The sequence below is a fragment of the Pipra filicauda genome, unplaced genomic scaffold (assembly GCF_003945595.2).
Source record: "Pipra filicauda isolate LSUMZ 115617 unplaced genomic scaffold, ASM394559v2 scaffold124_size2119055_pilon, whole genome shotgun sequence".
In the NCBI taxonomy this organism is placed as follows: domain Eukaryota; kingdom Metazoa; phylum Chordata; class Aves; order Passeriformes; family Pipridae; genus Pipra; species Pipra filicauda.
The window spans coordinates 601,800-629,720 of record NW_024103707.1 but is presented as its reverse complement, the minus strand read 5'-3'; the positions used below and the strand labels follow the sequence as shown (position 1 = coordinate 629,720).

At 37.1% G+C, this 27,921-nt stretch overlaps 1 protein-coding gene across 5 annotated transcripts; it reads left to right on the top strand.

Annotated features, from left to right (window-relative positions):
• The first annotated feature begins 35 nt into the window (after window positions 1-35).
• Window positions 36-27,603, top strand: NEK5 (NIMA related kinase 5). 5 transcript variants are annotated; one of them, XM_027723133.2, is made up of 22 exons: window positions 36-235; window positions 1,263-1,403; window positions 3,125-3,221; window positions 4,242-4,339; window positions 6,407-6,490; window positions 6,593-6,663; window positions 8,469-8,555; window positions 9,594-9,648; window positions 11,986-12,186; window positions 12,273-12,354; window positions 13,928-14,064; window positions 17,295-17,494; window positions 18,784-18,850; window positions 19,187-19,306; window positions 20,216-20,299; window positions 21,217-21,297; window positions 22,142-22,210; window positions 23,046-23,169; window positions 23,374-23,505; window positions 24,551-24,688; window positions 26,221-26,335; window positions 26,754-27,603. In XM_027723133.2, exons 2-22 carry the CDS (start codon window positions 1,287-1,289, stop codon window positions 26,950-26,952), a joined length of 2,358 nt encoding a protein of 785 aa, XP_027578934.1. In that variant the 5' UTR covers window positions 36-235; window positions 1,263-1,286; the 3' UTR covers window positions 26,953-27,603. The 5 variants fall into 5 exon arrangements, with proteins under 5 accessions (XP_027578934.1, XP_039245104.1, XP_027578933.1 ...); XM_039389166.1 differs by lacking the exon at window positions 36-235 and adding an exon at window positions 2,337-2,466 and having other exon boundaries at window positions 1,329-1,403; XM_027723132.2 differs by lacking the exon at window positions 36-235 and having other exon boundaries at window positions 1,245-1,403.
• The last annotated feature ends 318 nt before the right edge of the window (window positions 27,604-27,921 follow it).

The following is a 27,921-nucleotide window of genomic DNA, read 5'->3' as shown; positions in this document are numbered from 1 at the left end:
GCCGGGCCGGGCTGGGCTGGGCTGGGCCGAGCAGGTCTGTAGGGGAGCGAGGCACCGGCAAGGGCTGTCTGCCGGCGCGTCCCGTCGCCATGGGGACGGCAGGACAGCCGGGGCGGGGAGGGCGGTGCAGAGCGGTGCCCCGGCGGGAATGCTGGCGGCATCCTCTCCCCGCGGCACCCGCGCCGCCTCTGCCCCGGCCCCGAGCAGGGCTGTAGACCACCACCCGTGAGTCCGTGTAAGTCCTGCTGCCCTCCCCTCCCCAGCGCCCCTGCCACGAAGCTGCCCTCCCCGGGCAGCGGGGGGCAGGGGTGTCGCCTGTGGATGCGGGGCTGAGCCTAGCGGGCAGCGCACCCCTGCCCGGGGCAGCTCGGCGCGCCGGGATGAGAGGCTCATCTGTCCCGAGTGGCCCCGTCTCACTTGTGACTGGAAACGGGAGCTGGCTTTTACCCAAACGTCGAAATTATAAATGCCCGAAGGTCACCCTACTTGCACTGCCAGAGTGGTTTTTGGTGACAGCCAGTGATGCAGTCCATGCGGGCTCCCAAGGGAGCCTGTTGCAGAGCTTCCTTGGCCTGCCTGGCAGGCAGTGTCTGGTATCTGAACAAATCTCTCTTGCTGAAACTCAGGTCAAATAGTAAGAACAGTTTTGTAGTGTTTGCTCGTATTTATGTGTGCTTGCTCGTATTTATGTGTGGAAGTATGCTTATGGAACCATTGCAAGGTACCCAGTGACATTGCTGTTCCTGACAGATGTTTGCTAATGTCCAACTGCACTTGGCCATGATCTCCTGCAAAATGCAGTGGCTTTTCACTTCGTTGCTAATATTAGATCACATTAGTATAAACTAAATCAACATGAAATAGATTAAAGCTATTTTTTCCATTAAAATAACAATTCCATAATATTGTTAACTTCAAGAGATAATGAGTCACACTTTCCAAAATTATATCTTAATCTTACATAGTCGTGTCTACTGCATTCTCATGTATTAACTTTAGGGTGTACTTTAGGGGGTAGGATTTTCTTTATAAGACACTCATAAACTTGCTGCTTATTGAAAGTTCAGATCTGCAATAATTTGCATAATTCCAGAGGATGATATTTGTAGGGAGAAGCAGCAGCAGTAATAAAAATGTGATAAAACATAGTAAAAAATGATAAAAATGGCAGTCTTAGAAGGTAGTATCTCTTTCAATAGCACCACCTCAGATGTTGCAGCACTGACTACATACAATACTAATTTGGGCACTTTTTATTTTAGCCACTGTTTTAAGTTGAAGACATCATGGATAATTATGAAATAATTAAAAAAATTGGAGAAGGATCTTTTGGCAAAATATTCTTGGCAAAAGGAAAAATGGATAATGAGCCGTGTGTTATCAAAGAGATCAATTTAACTAAGGTAAAACAAAAAACTGTGATTTATATTTACTGGATTATGCTACTTGCATTTAGCTAGGATATGAACTTGGGTTATTTTTTCTCTCCTTTGTAGTTCCATCTCAATTATATGGAGCTAAACTTTCCAAAGACTGTAGTCTTAGCTAATTTAGTATTTTACAAGCATAAACAAAATATGTATTTCAATATTCTTTACTTTTTACTGCAGTTTTGTTCTTTTCAAAACTTTACCTACTTGTGTAACACTGACTAATGCAAATTTTATGTTTGTTGATTCAACTACAATGAAAATATTGCCACTGAAATAACAAATGATGATTTTGTGATACATTTCTTTAAGCTTTTAATTTCCTTTTTTTCCACGTGCTTATTTTCAGACATAAGTAATTCACAACGGTGCCTTTCCAATTCTCATTTGTGTTTATGGCAGTTTGATTCATCTCATCTAATTTTAAATTTCCATTCTGTTGTTGTCAGCATCTGAGCTGCTTGGCTAGACTCCCTTTCCAGGAGAACAAGAGAAATAGGTACTTGAAGGAAGCTGTTGATTATGTGTGTTTTAGACCTCTGTTTAAGAAAGAGCTGCATCTGGCCATAAAACTGCTCTCTCTCTTCCCGTTGACTGCAGAGGCAGCTTAGGGCCACTTGCTCAGGTATCAGAGGAACACTGCTATATCTAGTTCCAGAAAGGCAATTAAAATCCCTGGGGTTTAACAGTCAATTTCAGTGAGTGCTTACATGCTTTTGACCAGCCTTTTGTTATTCTAGGCCACATTAGTGAATTTTTAATATATTCAGAATTATAGTAGAAGAATGAAAGAGCTGTATAACTTCCAGATTCAAACCCAGAAAAACTGATATGCTAGTAATGACAGCTAAATGCAAAAACAGTTTCTCTCTGCATGCATTTCTCTCAAACCCCATGCATTTCCAGTCTTAAATTTTGATGTTCACAAAATAGAAAAATGGAAGCTAATGAAATATTACTGTGGATCCCACTTGTTCAGAAATCAGGAGCTGGATACAGATATTTACTACTTTGAAGTCCTAAAGTTTTTTATATGGTAGGATGTGTTTTATTCACTTTATTATTTTTGAATCTTTGAGGATTACATTTCAAAATATTTGCTAAGAATGAGGATAAGTTCCTTTTTATAAATACAAGAAAATATTTTGATGGATAGATACTCAGATAAATTATTTTTAAGAAGTAGTATTGATGAAAATGTGATCACAATGAACCAAATAGAAGTGTTCATTTAATGTAACAGGGCAAAGAGTTTGCCCAAAATATTGCAAGAACTTGTAACACCACTAAAAGGAAGGCCTTTTTTCCCTTTTTGCTTTATTCTTTCGTGATCCTCCGTAGTAGGAATAGAGAATCATCAAGACCCATGTACTTCAAATACTTAAGGGAAGTTTAACATTAGAGTTTAACTCTACTCGTCAGCTACCTTACCGATAGCATTTGTGTAAAAAGGTTTAAGGTATACATTTGCTTGTTTGTAAGATCTCATAATTTGGTTTGACTTCAGTAATATATTTCCAAGCATACACTGCAAATTTATATTTTACATTATATATAGATCGTATTTTATATTTCTGTATCACCTTGGTACACAGTATTTTTTTATTTGTGGGAATAGTTTTATAATGATGTAAAAATTTCTGAAAAGAGTTAAATATATCATTGCTAGCATATAGTTTCTTAATTCTTTGTAGATGCCTGTGAAAGAAAAAGAAGCCTCTCAGAAAGAAGTCATTCTTCTGGCCAAGATGAAGCATGCAAATATTGTAACCTTCTATGCTTCATTGCAAGGTTTACTTTTAACTCTTGTGTTTTACTTGTGATTAAAGGAGTGGAAGGCAGAAAACCTACTTTATTAATATTGACCAACCTTAGCCCTGTCTCTAAGCCCTTACTTAAAAGTGCTAACAAGTCCCAAGTCCTAGAAGTGGACACTAAGCATCAAATTCAGTCATCAGTTGCCCTCTTCATGTGTGTGAGTGGGTACTGTGGCATGAATCTTAGATCCTGTGGTGCCTGTACTGCATAAGTTGAACTTAAGTCTTGATCTCTTATAGGGGTCCAGAGTTCAATGAAACTTTCTAGGTGTTTCAATAGAAGAGAGCTTTTGAGTACAGCAAGGAATAGACTGATCAAGTAGGACAAAAGGCTGATCAAATAGGCAAGAAATAGAATGATCATTTAATCAGATCAACCTTATGTTCCTCATATTTTGTTTATCCACATCATATACATGACATTATATGAATATGATACATACATCCTATATACATATGCACATATATACTAATATACATACATATGTATACATATAAATACACACACAGACAAAACAGGCAAGCACAGAAGAAGACCATTAAATAGAAATGCAAGCTATTAGTAAACCTGAAAATATCTTTCATCATCTGGAATGTAAAAACAACATTGGTTATTTCAAACCTTGTTATAGCACAGTCTTTTCAATGATCCAATATCAAGCTCATAATGCTGTACTAACCTTTTTTGGGAAAAGACCTCAACTATGAAGCATTCTGCTAAGTATTCCTGTAAGGACATCTCTCTTTCTATCAGTGGGGTCTCTTGAGGGTTTTGTCATGTATTTAGTATTTTGGTGAATCTTTATTTAAATATATTTTCACGTCTTAGTTTTGCATCAGGTTTCACTTGGAAATATCCATTTTTTTCAGTTTTTCTTTGAAATAGAGTAGGTAGAATTTAACTACTACCTTTGAGAGAAAGACCATACAAAATAACTATAATTTACTGCTGTGTAATGAATAAATAAAGGAAAAATCATACTTTTCCTTTCAGAAAAAAACAAGCTATATATTATGATGGAATACTGTGATGGTGGAGATTTAATGAAGCGGATAAATATGCAGCATGGAGTGCTGTTTGACGAGGACCAGGTGAAAGAAGTTATCATGAGAGGAAAGGACATAATATGTAAAACATGTGGTTTGATTTATCCAGTACTAGCTACTGTTTCTTTTCTGGCCTGTTAAAATGATTGAACTTTTAAAGAAACTTCGGTAATTTTAGTAGGAGTGTAAGAGTTTGCTTTTAACACTGCTTTAAGATCTGAAATTAATTCATTAGCAGTATGATGACATTTTTTATCCCTCCTTTCTCCCACTGCTCCTTCCATCATGGATGTAGATTTTATTATATTGGTAGTATACCTATTAAGCCATAAAGACTTTCTTTTAAATACTGTTTTCAAATTAGAGTGTATATTGTGGCAATGAACTTGCCATATACAGTATGGAAAAAGTCCTGTCAGAGAAGGACTAGTGAGGAAAACAGCTCAAACCTTATGGAAACAGAAGGTTTTACTGTAGTTTAAACATGTCTCAACATGTCCCCCAATAGTATATATTATATACAAATTCTTAATTTGTTGATGCTACTGGCCATCAAGGCATATCCTGCTTTATACTGAAGTCCACAGTAAAGCTCTCATTTATTTAATTTGGGTCAAATTTCTCTGATTCCATTTAAATTGTTAAACCAGCACAGGAAACAAGCCCAGATGTCTGGCTGCTTTTGAACCATGTTCATGTATATTTGATTTTGTAAATAGGTCAGTATGATAAGTACTGCAATTCACAGAAATAGGATTTCCCACTATTCCTTATTTATTCCTTTATTTTTTTGCTGACTCTTAGCTTTCTGAAGGAAATTTTGTCTTATGTAAGGAATTAGTGTACTGAACTGTGTGATTATTTAATCATGCATAATCTTTTGCAGGTACAATGAAATCTTGCTTAGAAACCAGACAGATAGTATCCAACCTGTTAGTGGAAATATACTCTAAAGCATAGAACTGAAGGGAAAAAAAAGTATTGTGACTTTTCTTTTTGCATTAGTAGGAAAAGAGGAACTCCTTAGTGTAGAATTCAGTTGAAAGTGAATTATAGGTTCAGTAATAAAGAATTTTAAGATCCTATTGGGAGTCATACTAGAGAGAACATGAAAGAAAATAAAGAGAGGACAAACCCACAGATCATGAAAACACGAAAGACCCAACACACACAAGTCCTTTGACAATGACACAGAATAACACATATTGAAAGAAAGGAAAAGGAAATACAGACAAAAGAATGGATTATAGAAACTAAAGATACAACTGCCAATCAAGAAAAGAAAGCAAATTACCCAATTTAATGTAACATTATTAAAATATATTTTCAAATGTATGCCTAAGAAAGTCTAATTTGTGGCACCAGCCCTATTCAGGAAATCATCTACTTAATATGAAGCATTAATAAATAGAAGATTATTACTTGAATCAAAGCCTTTCACATCCATGAATTTTCCTAAACAGAGATACATAAAAGCACATTGTCCTTTTACTTCTGGATTAAGTACAAAGGCCGTTATTCAAGAAAACATGTATATTTGAAGCTAAATATGTGTTTAAAAGCTGTACTGGGTCAAGGATAAAGGATAAACCTGTGTGCTTACTTATTATGCAAGTTTCTTCATAGCTCCCTTCTCACCACATTTTAGACCATCACCTTTTTTTTCTCCTGGACTACATTTAGTAGTACTACAAGTATTATAATTGGGTGGTATGATTTCCATCACTGAGGATTGACACTTTCCAATTCTGTCTTAGTTGTTATTTGAAATCCCTCATTTCTAAATAAAGGTCTAGTATTCTTACTGTCCTTCGGCATGATTTTTCAGCCATCGTTCAAGTACATATCCTGTCACAGTCAGTGAAAACTGGATGGGGATAAGGAAAGTGGAGCAGGTATCTAACCATTTAGTTTTGTAATAGAACTATTTGGAAAGGGAAAGTCTATGGCATTAATTTTAAAAATACTTTTTTTACTATTTTACGTTGCATGTGGTTTACATATTTTAGATTTTGTTGTAGTCTTTATTTTATATATTTTAGTAAAATACCTCATTGGACATTAGAGTCACACAAATTCATAGGTATCTGTTTCCTTTAACTTTTCCTGCAGATTCTCAGTTGGTTTGTGCAGATCTCCTTGGGTCTGAAGCATATTCATGACAAGAAGATTTTACACAGAGATGTTAAAGCACAGGTAATAAAACTGGTACTGGAGAGGGGGTTATTTTGTCCCGTGAAAAATGTGCTTAAAAAACCATGTTTCATTTTCACACACCAGTTTTGTTTTTATTTGCAGAACATTTTTCTTAGCAATAATGGAAAGGTAGCAAAGCTTGGGGACTTTGGCATAGCAAGACAGTTGAACAGGTAAGCACCATTTTTAATTAGTCTGTGACCTACACCAAACAGGACTGTTTGTGAATGTTCAAAATGCAACCTGAATGTGCAAATTGTTTGTGGATTGTCTTGTTCAAGAGCTCTGAGATACAAGCAGTCTGACACTGCTTTTTTTAACCTGTTATCCTAAAACACGCCATCCTGCATGGAACCAAAGATGTGTCTAGCCTAGTAACTGGACTTCTGTTAGGTATAGGAGAAGCCACAGTCTTTCCCTATTCTCTGTGGAACTGCCATAAAGAGATTCTGGAGGCACAGTTCCTGCTTATGCAGCTGTTGATAATAACTTCTGTTGCTTCATTTAACCAAAATGAAGAGCATTAAAAACTAAAGAAAGAGTGTAAGAAGAGAGTTTTTACAGATTTTCTTTGTGTTTCCTCCAAGACTGAGCCTATACTGATTTTTAAAAAACACCCAGAACCACCTCCTGGACCTGAGAGCAAGGCATGGCATGGCTTGCATCTGTATGGCTAATCTCTGTTCTCCCAACAAGAGCGGCCTTATCTTGACTTTGTGGACAAGGTTGGCCTATCCTATGTAGTGGCCAGGTGTGGCCAAAACATACCAGGGATCATGCTAACAGGAGGAAAATGCTTAAATTTGATGTCTTTTTGTGCTTGATATATCTTTGGGAGGATATTGTGGCAAAGAAGGTCCACAATTTAACAAGGTATTCCATGGAAAGGTAATTTCATCTGTTGATCATTTTTCAGTTTGTCCTTCTACTGTCAGTTCTTCTCAGTAGCTTTGTAGTTTACCTGCTGCACCTCACTTGTTAAAAATTTTTCCTAACCCTAGATTAAGTCAGTGTAAGTTTAGCCACATTTCTGTCTATACAACATCAATAAAGAGAACCAAGAACTTTATCCAACATAGATATTTTGATTCTTCTCTTCAGATGTACTTAAACCATGTTACATATATTAGGTACTTGTGTGCATTCTTCACATGGGCATACAGCCCATGGAATTTCTGTTAAGGCCCCATCAGCTTGGCTTTGGATTTGGGCCTACATAACCTTGCAAGTTCAGTGGTGCATCAGAGCTAGGAATTCTTGCTGAAGAGTTGGAGTACATTGGATTAAGCATGTTTGGTTTGTACCTTGATTGAAGCCTGCTCATCTCCAGGGATATGCCATCTTGCTGTTCTAGCTGCAGTCTCTGCCAGCTCTCATACCTTTGTGGTGTGTTCCTTTGTGGAGCCCAGACCTACTCTCAGCATGTAAACTAGTTGTGCAGAAGGTGCCTGCCTTCACAAGTGTTGTGGAGATAATTGCTTTAAGGATTGCACCTACACAGCAGAATAGTACATAGCAGATAGGAAGTAAACCTCAGAATTTGAATATCCAAGTACAGACATTTAAAAAATTATTTAGTAGCCTTATAGAACCTTACAATTAGAGCTTGATAGTCGTTTTCCTCATGTAACTAGCAAATTAAGTTTCTGTGATGAGTTGACACCAGGTCTGGTGTCACTCCCCTCCTCGACTGGAGAGAAGAGAGAAAATATAATGAAAGGCTCATGGGTTAAGATAAGGACATGGAATTCTTGCACTTTCCACTGAAGTACAAACACTATTAGAATAGCGGGTCATTTTTACACAGAACTGGGAAATATTGTAGTTTTTCATGTGATGTTCCTTTATTCAACTATTTGGAGAGCAGAAATAATGTACCCCACAGGCTTTTAACCTGGGACAGAGAAGTCTCTAGTTAAATTTCTTGTAAACGTTTTCATTGTGTAAGTGCTCCTTTTTGTTCATTATGTTTCATTAGTACTATGGAGTTTGCCCATACATGTGTAGGGACCCCCTATTACCTGTCACCTGAGATCTGTGAAAATCGACCATATAACAACAAAACGTAAGTCTCTGTCTTTCCTTCGTATGCTTGTGTGTAGGCATGAAAGAACTCATTTTAGTAATACCGTGGTTTAAATCTGTATTTGTGCAGGGCACTAGGAATTTCACGTGTCACCTGTTGTGAAGTTTTATATTATTTGTGTACAATAATTAGGTGCATCATTGTAGATAACAACTACGTTATACTATACAACAATGTCAGTAGTATTTTGACTCACAGTGTCCAGAATGTCATCATGACTTTGCCATGATTAATCTACAGGCTTAACATAATTATATTTTTTGTTTTTATAAAATTACTTGTACTTCTAACTCTCTTTTAATACTTCTTGTTAGTAGTGGTGGTAAATGTAAAACAGATTTCTTTTCCCCTTAGCTTTATCTGCTTCTCCATCAAATACTAAATTTCTCTTGTTTCCAACATGTGATTACCAATGAACCTTTCCAGTTCCAAGTTTATGAATTTTTGATACACTCATTTATCATTTATAAGAATACACTAAAATGAAAGCTGCTAGGTTGCCTATTTTGGAAATTTGCAGCAGCTACCTCCAGAAAATACATATAGGTCTGAGAATTGCAAAGGCTCACTCAGGCTTAACACAAAATACCAGATGAGAAGCACTATGAAGCGAGGAGCTGAGTGGGCTAGACCCCCTTCTGTGTGGGGGATGTGATGAAGACCCAATGCTCCGGAGCCCAGACTAACATCTCAGCTCTGGCATGGTATTCACACAAGTGTACTTACTCCCTTATTGTCTCCTTAACTATTAAGTCAGCTTTGTCCTTCATGCTGCTAGAAATACTAAGCAGACGTTCTTTTGTCATGTTCTTTTTCCAATTACAGTTATAATACCTAGTTAGGTATCATAGAAACATTGATGCCACAACTGAAAAGAAATTTCAAGCTGTTCTTTTTCATGCATCTTGAGAAAAAAATGCAATAATAATAAATTTGACAGTTGAGAAGAGGTACTGATTTCATGTATGGAAATATTATAGACTTTTCACTGAAACTTTAATTACTTTTTATTCACAGAGATATTTGGTCTCTTGGCTGTGTGCTTTATGAGCTATGTGCACTAAAGCATCCTGTAAGTACTGTATGATCAGATCATTGTCATAGTATTTAAAAATATAGTGGACAGCTTGGAAAAACTGTAGTAATAATAGTATTGATAGTCAGCTAATAGAAGTATTTTCAGCTTATTTATTGATCTTTAAAAAATGACTACCAGTGTTTATTTTTTCATATTGTGTCTGTTTTGTGCATAATAAAATGTATTATGCTGTATTCCTGTAACTTACATATATGCATGTGTGTACACACTTTGAACATATATTTACTCTTTAAAAAGTACTAAACCTTTTCAAAAGGCAGATGAACAGTGGAAAGAATTAAAGCCAGACTTCAAGGTTAGGCTTAGCCGTATAATTTTACTCATTTAGATTTGAAAATATCAATCTATACTTACTAAAGAATTTGAAACTCACATTTTTCAAGAAAGCAGTTTGAGTCCTCAGAAGTATTTTCCTAAAGGTTATGTGTTGTCCTCACCCTGATCTAAGCCTCAGACAATCCTCAGATTGTGAGTATTATGTGAAGAAGGGAACACAGCAGAAACTAATCTTGGCAATTCTTGATGAGAAAAAGCATCAGTTTCCTGGGCCCATCGGAAGTTGATCTTTTGCTGAGCTTGGATTTGGGAGAAGGTAGAGCAGCACTGATGGGGAGAGCAGTTGTGCTGAGCTAAGAGCAAGGGGGATACTGCTAAGGAAAATTTCAGATTTTACAAAGTGAGAAAACATTAATGTTACTTCGTATAAATATTAGGTGTTTTATTCTGTATTGCTGCCCACTTTTTCAGTGTGAAGGCAGGGACTCAATGCAGATGTAGATGGGAAATGCAAGTGAAGCTAAGGCAATTTTTGGTCACACCACCTTCAAAATAGCCACGTAAATAAAATAGTAATTTTAGGAAGAATTTGCTTTCAAAATTATTTTTGCCTGTCTAAGCCCCTAGAAATTGTACTGATGCTGGCCTTTTAAGAGATCTAGTGAACTGAGGGGACTTAAATTTATCTGATTGGCATCAGTTGTTAAAAAATTAGGATTGTGTCTTTGTTCCTGAGAAGCTGTTGTGTGAAGTTTTGAAGGTGAACAATGTGAAGACAATATGTAGGCAGGTCTCTGTGAACAACTTTTGGCAAAATAAATTGTTTCATTCTGGAAAAATTGCTTCTGTGTTACTGTATGATGGCAGAGTACAAATAAAACTCTTCCGGGTACAAAAGCTAATGGATATTTTAAGTTGTGTGTCAGACAGAATGGAATATTACACAGACTCCTGACTTGATGGGCAGAAATCAGCTTTATTCTTCCATGACCAGGGTTTTTATATCATTCACTTTTAGCTGGGAATGGTTAAGCAAACCAAGACAGCACAGCTGCAAGCCACACATCCATCACTCTCGCAGGCCGGCCTATCACACACAGACACACCACACACACAAAACCTGGAGCTCTAGGTAACTCCTTTTTACACCCACATATGGCAAGAATGCAAACAGAATAACTGAGCTTGTTTCTGGGCAGTAAATCACAGCCTAAAGAAAACAAAACAAGATCATCTTAGACTTTTGTCAGGCTTCTTGTTTCTCATGCTGGCTGCTACAGTTGTGCAGCTGAAACAGGGCGAACATTACCAGAAAATACAATCAAAGTGGTTATATTAATTTTCTTCAGCGAACTGTGGTTAGTAAGAAAGAATTTGTGAAGGGATTGCATAGCACAGGAGTTCTCCCCCTCTACTCCACTCTTGTTAGACCCCACCTGGAGTACTGCATCCAGCTCTGGAACCCCCAACATAAGGAGGATGTGGACCTTTTGGAATGAGTCCAGAGGAGACCCACGAGTATGATCAGAAGGCTGGGACATCTTTCCTATGAAGACAGACTGAGAGAGTTGAGGCTGTTCAGCCTGGAGAAGAGAAGGCTCTGGGGAGACTTAGAGCAGCCTTCCAGTACCTAAAGGAGGTGGGAATGGACTTTTTACAAGGCCATTTACTGACAGGACAAGGGCAAATGGCTTTAAAGAGAAAGAGGGTAAATTTAGATATTAGGAAGAAATTCTTTACTGTGAGGGTGGTGAGACACTGGAACAGGTCACTTAGAGAAGTTGTGGGTGCCTCATCCCCGGAAGTGTTCAAGGCCAGGCTGGATGGGACTTTGAGCAAGCTGGTCTAGTGGAAGGTGTCCCTGCCCATGGCAGGGATTGGAACTAGACAATCTGTGAGGTACCTTCCAACCCAAACCATTCTATGATTCTCTGACTGTGTCAGCAAGTACCTTTTTTCAAGTTGGAGTGTCTAGTTCATCATTGCCAATCAGCAGTACTTACTGTCCTCTTTTTATTGTTTTCATTGTTTAAGTTTGAAGGCAATAATTTGCACGAGCTGGTGCTGAAGATTTGCAGAGGACGTTTTCACCCAGTGTCTCCCAACTATTCCTATGATCTGAGGATATTAATTTCCCAGTTGTTTAAAATATCGCCAAGAGATCGACCATCCATCAATTCTATCCTAAGGAAGCCCTTCTTGCAGAAACTTGTTCTCAAGTATTTGCCCCCTGAGGTAAGTGCAAATACTGATGCTTGCTGAGAGAAAATATGTATCAAAGTACTATAAACAGTTCTATCAGACACCTTTTTTTCTGATAGATGACACAGGAAGAACTCAGTCACACAGTGATACATAAGAAAAGACCTTCAGCGCCACAATCTGGAGCCAGGCGGATACAAGGTAATGACAATAATACTGTTCTACAGTAACATTTGTTAGTTATGATACAAGTGGTGGCTGTAACTTTCTCCGGCAGTCTTTATTGTACATTTGGATAGAAGGTTTTCACACAAAGTTAAAAATAAATAGAGGAGAGAAATGCAACAGCAGAACCATTCACCCTGTTCAAGAAAAGACAGCTCTTTTCAGGAGAAGACCAGCTCATCAGCAACATTCAGCTAGAAAAGCTGCCATAGAAAACAGTCTTAGTTCTTTTAAGAACAGAATTTACAAAACTGAGAGCCTTTGGTCTTAGATGCAGTTTAGGTCCATCACATAAAAACAACCTTACTTAATTTTGCCAAGCTATGTGAAAAAAAACACAACACAATCTTGCAAAACATGTTCCATGGTATTTTACAAAATAATAAAAATGTATTTTATAAAGTATTATTAATTATATTAAATTGCGAGAGACAATGAACTATATTGGATTTAGTATTAATTTATAGAACAGATTATGTATTCCCTTTCTTAGAAAACACGAATGAGACTAAATGGTAAGTCTGTATGAACTGTTGAAGATGTGGCATGCTTCTGGTAGTGTAACATTTTCCTAATTCTATATTCTTTGGTATATCACAATTATTCCTTCAATTTAGCTTTAGAAGTATTAAGGCGTTTTAAACAAATTTGTGAAAATAAACCTATGTAGTTACTTAACTATGCTATGGACTTTTTTTTCCTCCCCAGAAGATGTTCTTCAGTAGTGTAGGAACCTATGCTGTTTTGGAAATGACTTTCAATGAAATTTATCTGCCTCTGCAGGACCAATGCAATTTGGACGGAAGTACCTGAACACCTAAATAACTTAAGCATTTAAAAAAGTATCTATAGTCATATGCTCATACTTCTTATATATTTTATCTCTGAGACATGATCCTCTCACAGTCAATACTCGGGAAAGATTTTAAACTCACTTAGAAACTACTTAATCCTAGAAAGGACACCACTTTTCATTATTGCAGCTAAGATACTTGCAAAATACTGACTGACCAAAGAGGAATGGTATGTACTTGTATTCTCCTACACAGGGAACTCATGATGTAGATTTTTCACTTTTCAGCCCTTTTCAAACTTTACAAGTACTACAACATTACCTAGTGATTTTTGGGGTACCGAGGGCTAGGTTTAGGAAGGGAATGCCTAAGAAGGTAGACCTGACCTCCAATGAAAACTGAGCCTATGAATCAGATCTCCTGTTTTCGTTCTTGGTACTAGCATGAAATCAGCACTCTAGCTCACAGAGGTCTCCCTTTTATTCAGTGTGCTTTGCAAAACTAATCAGTAAGATCCACTTTATGTGAATGTCAATGATTTTTTCAAAAGCATGTCATTCTAAGAATGAAAAGCAGAACGCCTAGGAGGTGTGAAGTATGGTGATGGTGGTGATAATGATGAAAGGATGTAAGGAGTGTTTGTTGGCCCAACCTGTCACCGTTAGGCGTAGACACGTTGCTATGGTTTGAAAGCACATGATCATTAATCACGTAGAGAGCACAGAATGTAACTTTAATCTCTTACTGTTAAAAAGCATATAAACTTCAAAAAACAAGAGTTCAGGACCAAGTCTCTCTGGAATCTGGAATGGTGATGCATGTCAAGAAACAAGAATTATTTAGAAGAAATGAATGGAAACCCCCTTCAAGAAGGCAACAGCTCATTTTTCAGGTACTGTGCCTCCACATTCCTATAATATATAATCATCTTCAGAAGGCAAATGCCTGCTCTTAGCCTTTAAATGGCTTCATTAAGATGTATTAAATTTAGCTCAGTGCCTACTCTAAGTCAGTAGAGACAGTTCATTGCTCCTAAAGCCTCAAAAGAGGTGTTTTTGAAAGCCTAAGTAGGAAACACTGAATATAGGCTGCTTTGGTATGGTCCTTTATAACAAAAGGAGTTGGACGTGCTTTGCATTTATGTGTGCACAAAGGCAAGTAATATCTGTGATTGCAATTTTTTTTGTAGAAGCAAATACACTGATCCTATTCCTTCCATCCTTCTGAGAGCCCATTCTTGGGCAAAACCACTAGCGCTCACTGCACTTGTCTCAGATACTTATTACTGACAGCCTTCTCCCAAATCCAAGTCCCACTTTTTCACAACCACTTGTATCTCTCACTTGTTTTTCACCTCCTTCTTTTCGCAGGCAGGATATCAGCTGTATGCTTTGTCCAGCCTCTTACTTGGAATCACTTCACACTTTTATGTTTATCTTCAAGAGCATGTAGTACTGCCTTGGATGATGGCGAACATAAGCAAAGCACTTTTAGGATCTGGGAGCTCCCAGATCTGCACGTTGTAGTTACGGTAGCTTAACTACCGTAATCACTTACGCTACCTATGGATAACACTGGCCCTGTGCAGAATATAGGATTTAGTTTTCCTCATAGTTACATTTGTGCATATCCAACACGAATCCAGAGATGGATTAAGTTAGAAACGTTAAGTTTCCTTTCACTGTGCACTGCTGTCATCAAAGGCAGAATTTCGTTCACAGTGTTTTGACCTGCACTGGGAATGTCCCCACATTCTTTCGACATCCACATGAAGCAAAAAGTTTGAGGATTGCAGGGCTACTTGCATAGTGTCATACCTTTGAATGCATTGCTTCAGGATTCACAGAATCACAGAATAGTTGAGATTGGAAAGGACTTCTGGACATCACCTTGTCTATACCCCTGCTCAAGCAGGGTCATCCAGATCTAGTTGTACAGGACCACGTCCAGACAGCTTTGGAATTTCAACAAAGATGGAGATTCCACAACCTCTCTGGGCGACCTGTGCCACTGCTCAGTCATTCCTCACAATGAAGAAGTGTTTTCTGAATGTTCAGAGGGAACCTCCTGTGCTGCAGTTTGTGCCCATTGCCTCTGTTTCTGTCTCTGGGTACCAGTGGAAAGACCTTGGCTCCATCCTCTTTGCACCCTCCCTTCAGGTATCTATAAACTTTGGTAAGATCTCACCTGAACCTTCTCCAGGCTTAAGAGTCCAAACCTTTCAGCCTTTCCTCACAGGAGAAATACTCCAGTCCCTTACCCTTAATCATCTTTGTGACCCTTCAATGGACTTATTATGTCCCTGTCTCTCTTTTACCAAAAAGCTCAGAATTAGACACAGCACTCCAGGTGTGGCCTCTCCAGTGCTGAGTAGAAGGGAGAGATCACCTCCCTTGACCTGCTGGGAATACTTTGTCTAATACAAGCCAGGATATCATTCACCTTCTTTGTAGCATTGTTAGCTTCATTGTTAGCTCGTGGTCCACTTGGTGTCCACCAGGCCCCCCAGGATCTTTTCTGCCAAGCTGCTTCCCAGCTGGGTGGCCCCCAAGCATGTACTGGTGCATAGTGTAGGACTTACAACTTTCCATTGTTGAACTCCATGAAGTTTCTGTCATCCCATTTCTCTAGCCAGTTGTGGTCTGTCTGGGCGGCAGCACAACCCTCTGGTGTATCAGCCACTCCCAGTTTGGTGTTATAAGCAAACTTGCTGAAGGTGCACTCTGCCCCAATACCCCCATTATCCAAATTGATAGTGAATATGTTGGATGGGATTGGACCCACCTCTGGGATGTACTGCTGATTACTGGCCTTCAACTGGGCTGCATACCTTGATCACCACCCTCCTGACATGGGCATTCAGCTGGTTTTCAATAAGTTTCACTACCTACCCATCTAGATCATACTTCATCAGCTTCTCTATGAGGACCTTATGCAGACAGTGTCAAAAGCTTCCCTGAAGGCAATTGCCTCTAGGAAATATCCACTGCTCTCCCCTTGGCTATCAAGCCAGTCATTTGACTGTAGAATGTTACTGAGTTGGTCAAGCATGACTTCCTGGTGTCTGCTTCACTAGTCACAGTTTTTGATACTCTGACATTCATTTAGGTGGCCTGATTTGTTCCCCCTATTTCTTAGGATTGCCATATTTCTGGATACCATACTGTAAAACTTCTTTCAATGAGGAACACAATAAACATTTTTTGAGGTTACCTCTTCCTTGGCAACTTTGCTGACAGTTGAAAATTTTCTTCTTATACAGATATGAATTTATATTTTACTGTAATCTGGAGTATACTATAGGTACATAAGCCTATTTTCAGTGTTTCTAAGAAGGAAAACAGGAAGGAATAGGTAAATACTTTACCATCTGTGGAACAGATACTTAGATGCTTTTACATTTATGTAAGAAAGTAAGCAAAATTCAGCATTTTTCTCATGCACTATATAGTCTCCCACCATGGAAAAATGGTGGATGTCTGACCACACTTATATCATGCAGTGGCAGATAGACAATGGTCTTCTCTCCATTATCCTTATAAGAAATGGAAATTACAGTCTTGTAGTAAAGGAGAAATACAGGGATGTTTCATCACAGTAAGGACTTAGAGAAATGAAAGCCAAACTCCTGCAGGCACATAATCAAAGAGATGTGAAATGAAGTAGCACAGTGCTCCTCTGAAAGCAGCAATCAATGCATATACTGCCCAAAACTACATTCCAGGTTTCCCTGGCTACCACATGTCAAAAAGAGACTCTCTTGGAAATAATTTAGCACTTTAGGCTTCAGAACAAGGAACTGACTCTAGGACAATGATACTACAGAGTATACAGAGTACAAAGCCCCATGCTGATTGACTTGCACAATGATTTGGGCTGCTGCGTAATGGGAGGAGCTGATGGAACAGGGAAAAAGGAAAAGACAATGGTAGATTACATAAACTCTTAGGAGTCAGGACGTTTCTGGGTTATATGTGAAAAGATTTGGAAAACTTACACTAACTGTGCTGTAGACAGCCTATATTACCATGCAGCTCAGGCTGGGGAGGACAGGAATTAAATTCAAACTTGTACTGTTACAAATGAAAACAGGTAAATTAACATAATTTACTGTATTTTAAGCCACAGACCTCCAGATTTAATATGGCAGAAAGGCCAGAAAGTATCAGAGTATGTGGCCATTATGGTCATTACTATGAGAAGCTTGACAACTTACAGAGGAAAGCTAATGCACATGATGACCTTTCTCATATCAGCCAAAGAGTTGAAGAATACTGTAAACTGAAAAGACAAGCTGCACCTCCACCGCCACCCCCTGACTGGTAATTTTCACTCCATTTATAAGTGGTGAACTGTCATGCATATTCTGACCTATCAGCCTTCCTGAGTAGGTAACACTGGACGTAGCTCATTTAGTAGACTTCCTTCTCTGCTTCGTCTTTGATTTTTCTTTTTTGCCTAAGTTTGTTACACAGCAATACAATTCCTGTTCCTGTTTGTCCAGAAATTCCTTCTGAATGTCTTGTTCTGGTGTTTGACATTTCATTGTCAAAATGTGTCCTGAATCTAAGCCCAGTCTTTTATTGGGCAAGAAGCAAAACTCAGGATTTTTGTAGACTTTCTGATCAGATCAAGCATAAACACTGTCATTGCTTCACAGCAGGATCAGAACTATATAAAGATTAAAAGTTCTGCACTGGAGGGAACAGGAGTGAGAGGCAGGCCATGAAAATTATTGGGTTTTTTTCCTGCAGAGCTTATATTTCTGTTTCAGATATAAAGACCCTTTCTCCAGCAGATTGTTTACTTCAAAGTCTTTCTCTTAAAAAGCAGAGATATAACCTTTTCATTACTTAGGAGATTGCCTGTCCATTCTGTGACTGGCCACTTTAGGTGTGGATGAACTTAGAAAACCTTGAGGAGGGACTTTTAATACAGCCTACTTTCAAAGCTTTCCTTTAAGGTTGACTGGATCATTAACTTTCATTCAATGTCAACAGTGTTCAGAATGTTTTAGTTAGGGATCGTCAGTTTTAGAACATCTTTTCTGACCTGAGTTTCTGGTGCCTTATTTAAGGACAAAGTCAATTCAGTTTGGCTCCCTGGGGCACAAGAAAATTTAAATAAAAAACAGGGAACTTACAAGTGACTGATGATTATATCAAAAAACAAAGTAAAAGTTTAGAAACTACACAAATACAGTTAGACTGATAGAATTAGGCACAGGGGAGAAAGAAAATAAAAGGGTGGCTGAATATACAACCTCCATTCTGACAATTTTCACTCATTTTGGGGATCAGGGAAATCAGTTTTATTTTCATTAACACTTTGATATGCCATTTAACAAATAAAAGGTGGTGAAGGACTTTGCTGCACTCTTCAGAAGGCTAATGTAACTGAAGTAATAAGGAAGGGGCATGCCTGAAGAGTATATGTTTCATTTTACTGTTGCGCCATATTTACATGTATTTTATCCATATTTATATATTCATGCAGTACAAAGAGAGCTCTGTTTGTCATATGTGATAGAACATACAGAGAATTACTTGTGCAGAAGATAGCAGAGTCTGTGAAATAAAATTTGTATATGAACATCACTTTCTTCTCTCAGGACTGCAGAATTTCTTCAAAGGCGTTTTGAAGCTCAACAGTACAAGATTAAAGCGGAAAAACAGCTGGTAAGTAAATACTGAATCACAGAATAAAATCTGTAAAAGGAAGTGAATGAAAATCCAAAGATGAACTGATGTCTTTCTAATATCAAACTAACTGACAGGTAGAAGGTTTTGCTCTAGCAAATTCCCTGCTCTGCTCTGCAATGCTCATCTTGAGGTTTTATTTTCTAATATGAAACTGTAACAATCTAAAATTCTACTGTAACTTTTTCCTCTAAAAATGTACACTTGCCTTACTGTGTTCTTCAGTGGAACAGGGAGAGTGCACTGAGTGAGCACTGAAGGAGAGGATTCTAAATGACAATTCCTTTTATCTGGGATTTATTTGTACATCCACAGGGGCTGCGACCATCTTCTGCTGACCCATGTCATGACCAAATACAGCAGCAGAAAATAAAGGAAGAGGATCTGAAAAACCATCAGCAGGACATATCTAGAAAGAATGAAATGAAAGAACAGGTAAATGTCATCTCTTCCTTAGCTGCTTAAAGCTGTCTTCTTACACTCCTTAGTAGTAGTAATCTTTGCATATTAATTTATTCTTTTTCATCAGATTCTCTTTTCCATCATTGATTCTTTTCCCATCTTTTTATAGAGAAACAACATACTTCTGTAGTTTTGCTTTTGGGTGACAGAGAAAACAAACTGACACTTCTTTCTTGTGTGAGCATATGTAAATAAATTTAATCTTTCTGTCTTTGATTTATTAAAAAATGTCAGAATAAATATTAATATATTAACTTTTACATAACATACTCATCGTTTACACATTCTCCAGAAACTGTTGCTGTTTAGTTCCACAAAGTCTGTACTAAATATGAAAAAAAAAATATTTTACAGATTTGTCCATTTGTAATGTAGGCAAACTGGGATGGACTCTCATATAAACAATAACAGAGGTGTCCTTAACAGAAAAATTATATTTTGGCCAAATTTGAAGTTTTTGCTTCAAAGCATAGGAATGCTGAAGGTACTTCAAGAAAAGATTACCAGAGTTCGTTTTGTTATGGGTAGCAAATTGCCATACAACAAATATTAGATAATTTTCTGTCTTCATAATTTCTAGTCCTCTATATTTGGATTGCAACCTTCGCATCTTTACTCAGACAGTCCTTGGGTTATTCTTAGCTAGTTTAGACAAAATTCTATAGAAAAGCATGAAAGAGTCTGGAAAGCTTAAAGGATAAGTCTGGAAGTATTTTAACCCCAAAATGTCCTCTAACAGAAAGTATCAAGCATTCTTTAAAATTGTCAATAAAGGGCACACTGATCCCTTTCTTTTCTTGTATATACAGAATTTGATAGAATATTTTGTTTAGCTACTGTTATCTTTATATGTATTTGTAATACTGTACTGTTCTTTAATAGGAGTACCTGAAACAGCTGCAGAAAATTCGTGAAGAATACCACAGCCATATAAAAGAATTCAGATTTAGAGCCCGAATACTCCAGGTAACAAAGCTCAAACACACAGGCAGTCATATTTACTTTTTTTCTTTTTTATGCTAGAACACATTAGCCAGTGACAGACATTACTACCTTATTGCAGCTGGAACTTCAGCCAAACCTGCCAAAGGATCCTCTTCAGTGATCCTGGATCTGACTTTTACTAAAATGAATTTATACCACTTGATGAGATGAAGTGGGCAGCTAGAGTCATGTTAGGGGAGAAATTATATTCCAAGAGATTTAAGGGGAAATGCATGATAATGAAAAAGAAACATTAGATTTTGGACCTGCTTGATGTCACCTTATTTTCTGGGCTTTCCATCTACTGGAGAAACTGCGTAGATTTTTTATAAAGTAAGATATGTTGTGGTTTTGCCTGAGGTTGAAGACATACGCTAATCACCGCAGAGCGCTGAAGGAGCTGTATACTATTATTTACTTTGCTTTTATCTGACTGTCCTAACAGAAGACATAAGAATATTAAAAGGAGTCATTAAATGTATTTAAGATGTTACCCGAAAACAAGATACTATGAAACATGACTATACTTTCTATAGGCATAGGTTTCCACTAAAATATTGATTTTCATAACTTCCAAAGTCTTCCAGAATGACCCTGAGTCATTTTGCATGTGATCATAAAAAAAAAAAGATGTATTATTTATTTCTTGACACAGTACTGTATCTTTCAAACATAGGTTTTTGAAAAATCAGAGGTTTGCACTTTATGCAAGATTTTCTGTTTTTCTTTTTGCCAGATAAGTCAGAACTGGCAATGAATGGAATATTCTTACAGATATATATACAAGCAGATTAATGACTATATTTGTTACTTAAATAAGCCTCTTTCTTTACAGGGTATACACATATTCTGGTTACAAAGAGTGTATTTTAAGCTGGGGTTTTTTTCTTTCCTTCCAGGACAGGGAAGAAAACTTTGAACAAGTCCGAGTCCAGGATAAGCAAGACCAAAAAATCTTAGAAAAAAAACATAACAGAAAGGTATCCATCCTTATTGTTATTCCTTTTTCCATTTTCTTCTTATGTCTGTGCATTTCAAATTATTGTATTATTATAGTAGCTCTGGAAATCAAATTATCTGAGAGTCAATTGAGAACGCTGGTCTACAGTTTGTTAAAAGTTTATATGAGAAGACAGAATCACTAAGAAAATAAATGAGCTTTTCTGACCATTTGAGGGAGACTCTCTTTAGATATTCCTATGTAGTAATCAATCCCTACCTACTCCTTTTTATATCAAAGTGTATTAGTAGTGCATGGGAACTCATGTTTATTTAAAGTTTAAGCGAAGTCAAGTCAGGCTGCTAATTTTTAAACATTTTGTTATAAAAGATTGTTCTCTATAGTGCTTTTTAAATTATAGAAGAAGAAAGAAAGGAATTGAGTGGAAATGCACATAAGATATCAGGAAGGTTTCTGACCATAAGATCATTGTGAAGTGGACTAAAGGTCTTTTGTGAAATATTGCATGGAAGCAGTACAGTACTCAACTTCCTACAGCTGGTTGAGAACCAGCTGTAGGAACCACGTCTGTGTAATGCAAGGATGTGAATGAAATTATCATCAAAGACACTCTTCCTTCAAATCAAAACTGGACGCAATCATTTCAAAATATCACTAAAATAAAATAATCTATACTTAAGAAGTCTATTTTCGACCAATTTGTTCAACTTTGATCTTGTTAAATAGAAGGAAAATATTATTGAATAAATGTTATTTTCAATAGAAGAATAATTTTCAAATTTGTAGTTCCATATAAACTGTGTACCTTTAATTAAATGTTTTTATTCCATAAACTAAATTAATGGCATGTGAATTTTCTTTAGGGAGGAGTAAAGTTTGAAATTAATTTAGATGTTTGTGTTCCTGAAGAAGACAGCATTCAAGAAGCAGAGGTACACTGTAATTATATTCAAATAATTTACAGTAGTTACTGAAACCATGGCAGCTCTATAATCTAAGATTTGTTTCCATTACCATCATCCTCTACCTTTGCTATCATTATAACAGTATATATATAAGCATATATATAAACTTCCTATTGAGGATTTGTTGACGTGTTGCATATATCTGAACTTCTTCAAGAGGATAATTGCTTAGAAGAAGATTGGGTGATATCTGGGTCAATCATGGTAAAAGATGAAGGATTACAGGTATTTATATTTCATAAATTGAGCTTGAGAGGAAGAAATTATCTCAAAATTGAGTTAGTCTGCAAATGCTGAATTTGGTTTGTAAGTTGTTTTGGAACATTTCTGTTTCTTTTCACTAGTATTGTATCACAAAGCAAGAATAACATTGACATGAACCATCTGTTACTTATAAAAAGTAGGAGAGAGACTACAGACAACATTTATGTGATTTCATTTATTAGAATGACATTTGTGGCTGATCATGTAATAGCTACCTATTAATTTTGTATTAGTATATTAAATTTTTAAAAATATTTCTAATGGTAACTTAGAAAATATATGATATTTCTAGTATCTATATTTTTAATTTATAAAGCACTATTTTGTCATTCTGTTTTTTCACATCTCTGCAGAGCCCCATGAAGCCCTCTGATACCCAAATCACAAGGTGATTTTTGAGTTCTGCTGCTTCACTTTTTGTTACACAATTTTCCTGTGCATATATGAGGTTGTTTGGCAAACACAGTAAAATGAGGAGTGATTAGTTATTGTACCATATTTGTGTTCTGGTTCCAGAGTAACCTATTGCTTTTTGCAGATACTAGATAAACTCAGTGAGACTTCAAGTTTTGTGGATGGTGAGAATCTTAAGGAGAAATTGGTGGAAGTTCATGAAAATCATATGGACAGAGCTTTGGAAGAGCTGTCTGGATACCAAACAGGTATTTCTTGGGGAAATGCAATGCTGAGTATTAATACTCAAATGTAATGAAAATTACGTAGGAGTTAGGTAAATTCAGTAACTCCAGGCTATAGCAAGTTTATCTGATGAGCTCTCTCTTTATGTCACATACTATTATAATCACATTGAAATCTACTTAAAAAAAAATGAAATAACTTTGCCTCCTCTTTTTCTTACCCTTAAGAGTCTAATGACATAGATGATACAAAAAAACCCAGGAAACATTGGCAAGCTGGAGCCCCTCAGACACTACTGAATTTTTTAGCTGATGCTGATATCACATCTCTATGTCCTACTATGGCTGAAGATGAACTTGGTAAGAAAGTTTTGGCTTTCAGTGAAAGTAGTGAGCTTCTAAAATTCAGCCAGATTGAACTCATCCATACCTGAATGTTCACATGATCTGGCATGCTTTTAGTTGCAGGACTTCATAATAACAGAGGTTATTGTACATGTTAAGCCACAGAATACAGTCATCATTTCCCCCTCTGTCATTGTAATCATGCTGTGTTGCTTTTACATATTAAGGGTGCACTTTATGAATTACTCTGTGGCCTGGGTAACAAGTGCTAAAAATGCCAGTCTATGCAACTAATCAACACTACTTTCTCAGGCCTTGAGCTGATGACACACAAGAACTAGGGCAGTGAGTTGTGAACTCATAACCCGTAGTTTGGTAGAGTTCTGTTTTCCCCCTGCACACAGCAGTGGTGCTACCCAGGCACAAGTGCAGGCTCACCCAGGGGTGGCTGCAGTGACACTCCATTTCAGAAGAGGCTAATTGCTAAGCTTCTTACGGTACCAGTGCATATATTCACAGGCAGACCGGTATCTCCAGTGACTGGTTGCTGCAAACAAGGAGCTCTTCTAGCCTTCCAGCATGATCCAAACTCCCCAGGTACATAAAAAATAACCTGAAGAGTTTGCATGCACGGTGAAGACAAAGCAGAATATTATGAACACACCACCTTTTGTTCATTCTGCCTTAGATGAAAGATCACAGGCCACAAAAGAAAGAAGAACTTCTTTGAAGCTTTTTCAGCCCCCAGAAGCCAATAAGTTTCAGAGCAAGGACTGCTCGATGAAACTGCACTTGTCTATTCTGGGCTTAATAAACAGTTAATTAAGCATTAAAACTGGTGTTAGACATTGTCCGAACTATTTTTTCTCTACAATATCAATCAGATCAAGTAGTTATAAAAAATTCAGCAATTTTTTTTTCATAAAGGAAAAAAATATATAGGTTCCAGGATTAAAAAAAGGAAGAAATCTGTGTCAAGACTAGAAAGTCTGAATCTGACAAAAGACAGTGCCAAGCTACAGTCATGCTTTTGTGACCTGAGAACCTTTCTGTTCTTCAGCTGACCATGTTATTCTGCCTGAAGACATCCCAGAAAGCAGGAAGCAGTGGAAACAAACACCACCAGAGACTCTCCTGAACATCTTAGCAGAAGCAGAGCTGTCTAATGATTCCTTTATGTGTCTTGAAGAAGAAATAGGTAGGATGTTTTTTTACTGTAAATTCTGCAGGTCCATCTTTAGTGTATTATTTCTTCTATGATTGGCAGGGGGTCTGTGATGAGAACTAACAACTTCAAACAGTTGGCAAACTAGAAAAACATGGGCAGAGCCTATGCTCTGTCCTGAAACATTAAAAGACCTCTTTCAGGATGTTGCTGTTTTCAATAACAGGGAAAAGGGCAAGCCCTACTTATTGTCTCTTACTTTCATGTGTAATTCTTTTGTTTGCTTGGGTAGTCAGAGGTAAGTTGACAGGTACCTGGATCTAGCCCTTGAAACTGTTGAGGTTGAAGAACCCTGTAAAAAGCATTTATACAAACACATGTGTTTCTGTAAATTGTAGTATATGGTGACTTAAATGACAGTGGTGACTTACTTTACAACATGGTCCATGCTGATACAGCTGACACTGAAAGGGATTCAAACTCACTTATACTGCAGTGCACTTTTCTAAAGTAACAGACTGTTTTAAAAATTACATTTACTTTTCATCAAAGTTCTTGGCTAAAAATCCAGAGTATTTTCCTCAGAAAGATGCTGTATATGTAACTGGAGATTGTGGGCTTATGCACAGTTGCCAATCTACTGAAGGTATAATTGGATGACAGGACTTCTGAGCAAGCAAACTGTACATCCCAAGTTTCAACAACTTTAATGTATTGTCAGAAGTATCTTTCATTTGCAACTGTGCAGTCAGCCCTTTCCTGCTAATTATAGCTCACAAACCTTTTATCTCATAGCACAACAAGGTCTTTTAAAACTACCCCATCTTGGGGGCAAAACTACCTAATTGTGCTAGCTAAATCCCTCTCCTAAGACTAGCTTTATTGCTTACACATTAAAAAAAAATCCATGCCAAAATAAAAGTCAAACCACTTTTCACTGTTAACAGTTGACAGGGTTAAAGAAGAGTAAGTCACATGGGTATTCTAATTGCTGTTGTTCTTATCTATTACATTTATTAAAAAATGGCACTCTCTCAATACCCAGTTCTGCCCTTTCACTCAAGCTGACATTGTGAAGCACGGTGTTACCCAAACAGACAGATTTCTGTTGGATCACATGCAGAATTTTAGTCTTTATACTAAAGTAACAACTCTTAGCGTTGTTCTCACACCTTTAGGTTAGGTTTGCCCTTCAGTCTTTGGAAGGAAGCATTTTTAGGTAACCATAGCTACATCCAAGTAGTAATTTTCAGACTTTCCCAAACACTAGTCCCCTAAGTTTTCCACTGAAAATAGAGATCCCTCTATTGGGAACTTAAACCTAATAACATCAGATTGCCTTTCTTAACTTTAATAGTCCCTTGCTTATGGTCTACAAACACACTAGGTTCCATCAACCAGAAGTTACAAACCACTGACTAAAACATGATCAACAGAAGCATGGTATTTACACTGTTGTGATTTGAACAACAAAACAATTCAAGCATTTACTAATTTGCTATTACTTTACACACTTTTACAGTTTTCTATTACACAACTGAAGGAAAGTTTCTCTTCCTTTCCAGAAGGGAGATTAACTCTGTTGCCTCCAAAAGAAAACCAGAAAGATGATTCAGAAACATACTCTGCTGTTGCTGTTGATGAAGGCAGACTTGAGCCAAGATCGGATGATGAAGACACGTAAGTCAAGCACATCAGAAGAAAAATCCACACAACTGAACAGTTTTCATGAAATGGCAGCTTGCATTGCCTAAAGCTTTTTTTTTTGTGTTATTTTAAATTCATAAATGAAAAAGCTTACTTACAGAGTCTGCTAATTTAACTTATAATTCTGTAATTTATTATGCTACAGCCAATGCTGTCATTAAAAATTACATTATGCAAAAAGATTAATTATTAATGGCTTTGCAGCTCCTTTCTCTTGCTTTATAAATACAGGTAAATAATCTCACAAGGAGAAAAGAAACAGTTCATATTACATGTGTTGCATGTAAATTCTTTATAAAGTGTTTTAAAAAAATCTAAAAGACCTTGAAAGGAGAAAGGTTTGTAACAAAGTTATATTTACTTAATATAATTATTTTGTTTTACTTTGCAGAAATTTTGAAGATTCTGAAGATGAACTCAGACATGAGCTAGAGGAATCTCTGGAAAAATTGGCAGCTTCTCCAGCAGAGAGAACCACGGAGTCTCCCATCTTTGCAATAAATAAAGGTCAAACAGATGAAGAAAAGATGAGTTTACCTCAGAAACTACTTGGAAAATCTGATGATGATTTAGAAAATAATCATGGCTAATTTAGTGTTCACACACGTCACGAAAAAGGCAAGCAGGAAGCAAGAGCTACTTAGAACATCAGCAGGGTTACTGTCACAAAATTTTAACTTGCTTGAAATTTCAGCCACATCAGTGACAAAATTTAAGGATAGCTGACATTAAATGGCAAGTAAATCGACTGCTTTTCAACAGTGTTAAACGCTCAAATAAAATGAATAGAAGGCTGTTATTTTGTTTAAAAGCAAAAAAAAAAAAATCAGGCTACTTTTCAGATGTCTGAATGTTGAAAAATCCTCATCCAGACTGAAATGGACTTTCATCTATTATTCTAAACTACCTGGACATCTCTGACAACTCTTGCTTGAGCAAATTTCTGATTGCATACTCTGTTTAACCATTTTTGTATCATGTAAGAAGTCTCCTAGTTTATATATTTTACTTCCCTAGCTCAATCAACTCCTAGTTTTAAGAATCTCTTCCATCTTTTCATAATCTCTTTGTACTGCCAGTACAGTTTTGTAATCCATAGTTTCATTTACAAAGTACTGACCCAACATAGTATCATCAACTGCTCAGCAGTTTAATATAGTAGCAGTAAAAGGGTTTATTAGCACCATGAAAATTGCGCATTCCCCAATTCCTAATAAAACATGGGATGTAAGTTCTTCCAACCGTATTTTTTTCATATTAAAAGTTTCATATAATCCAGGTGAATCTTAAGTAGAGGAAAAACTACATTCTAAAGTTTGATAGTTCAACTGCTAAACGAGCACTGCCAAGTCCACCACTAAACTATGTCCCTAAGTGCCACATACACACATCTTTTAAATACCTCCAGGCACGGTGATTCTGTTACTTCCCAGGGCAGTCTGTTCCAATGCTTGACAACCCTTTCTGTGTTGAAATTTTTCCTAGCATCCAATCGAAACCTCCACTGGTACAAGTAGGGATCGTTTCCTCTTGTCCTATCTCTTGTTACTTGGGAGAAG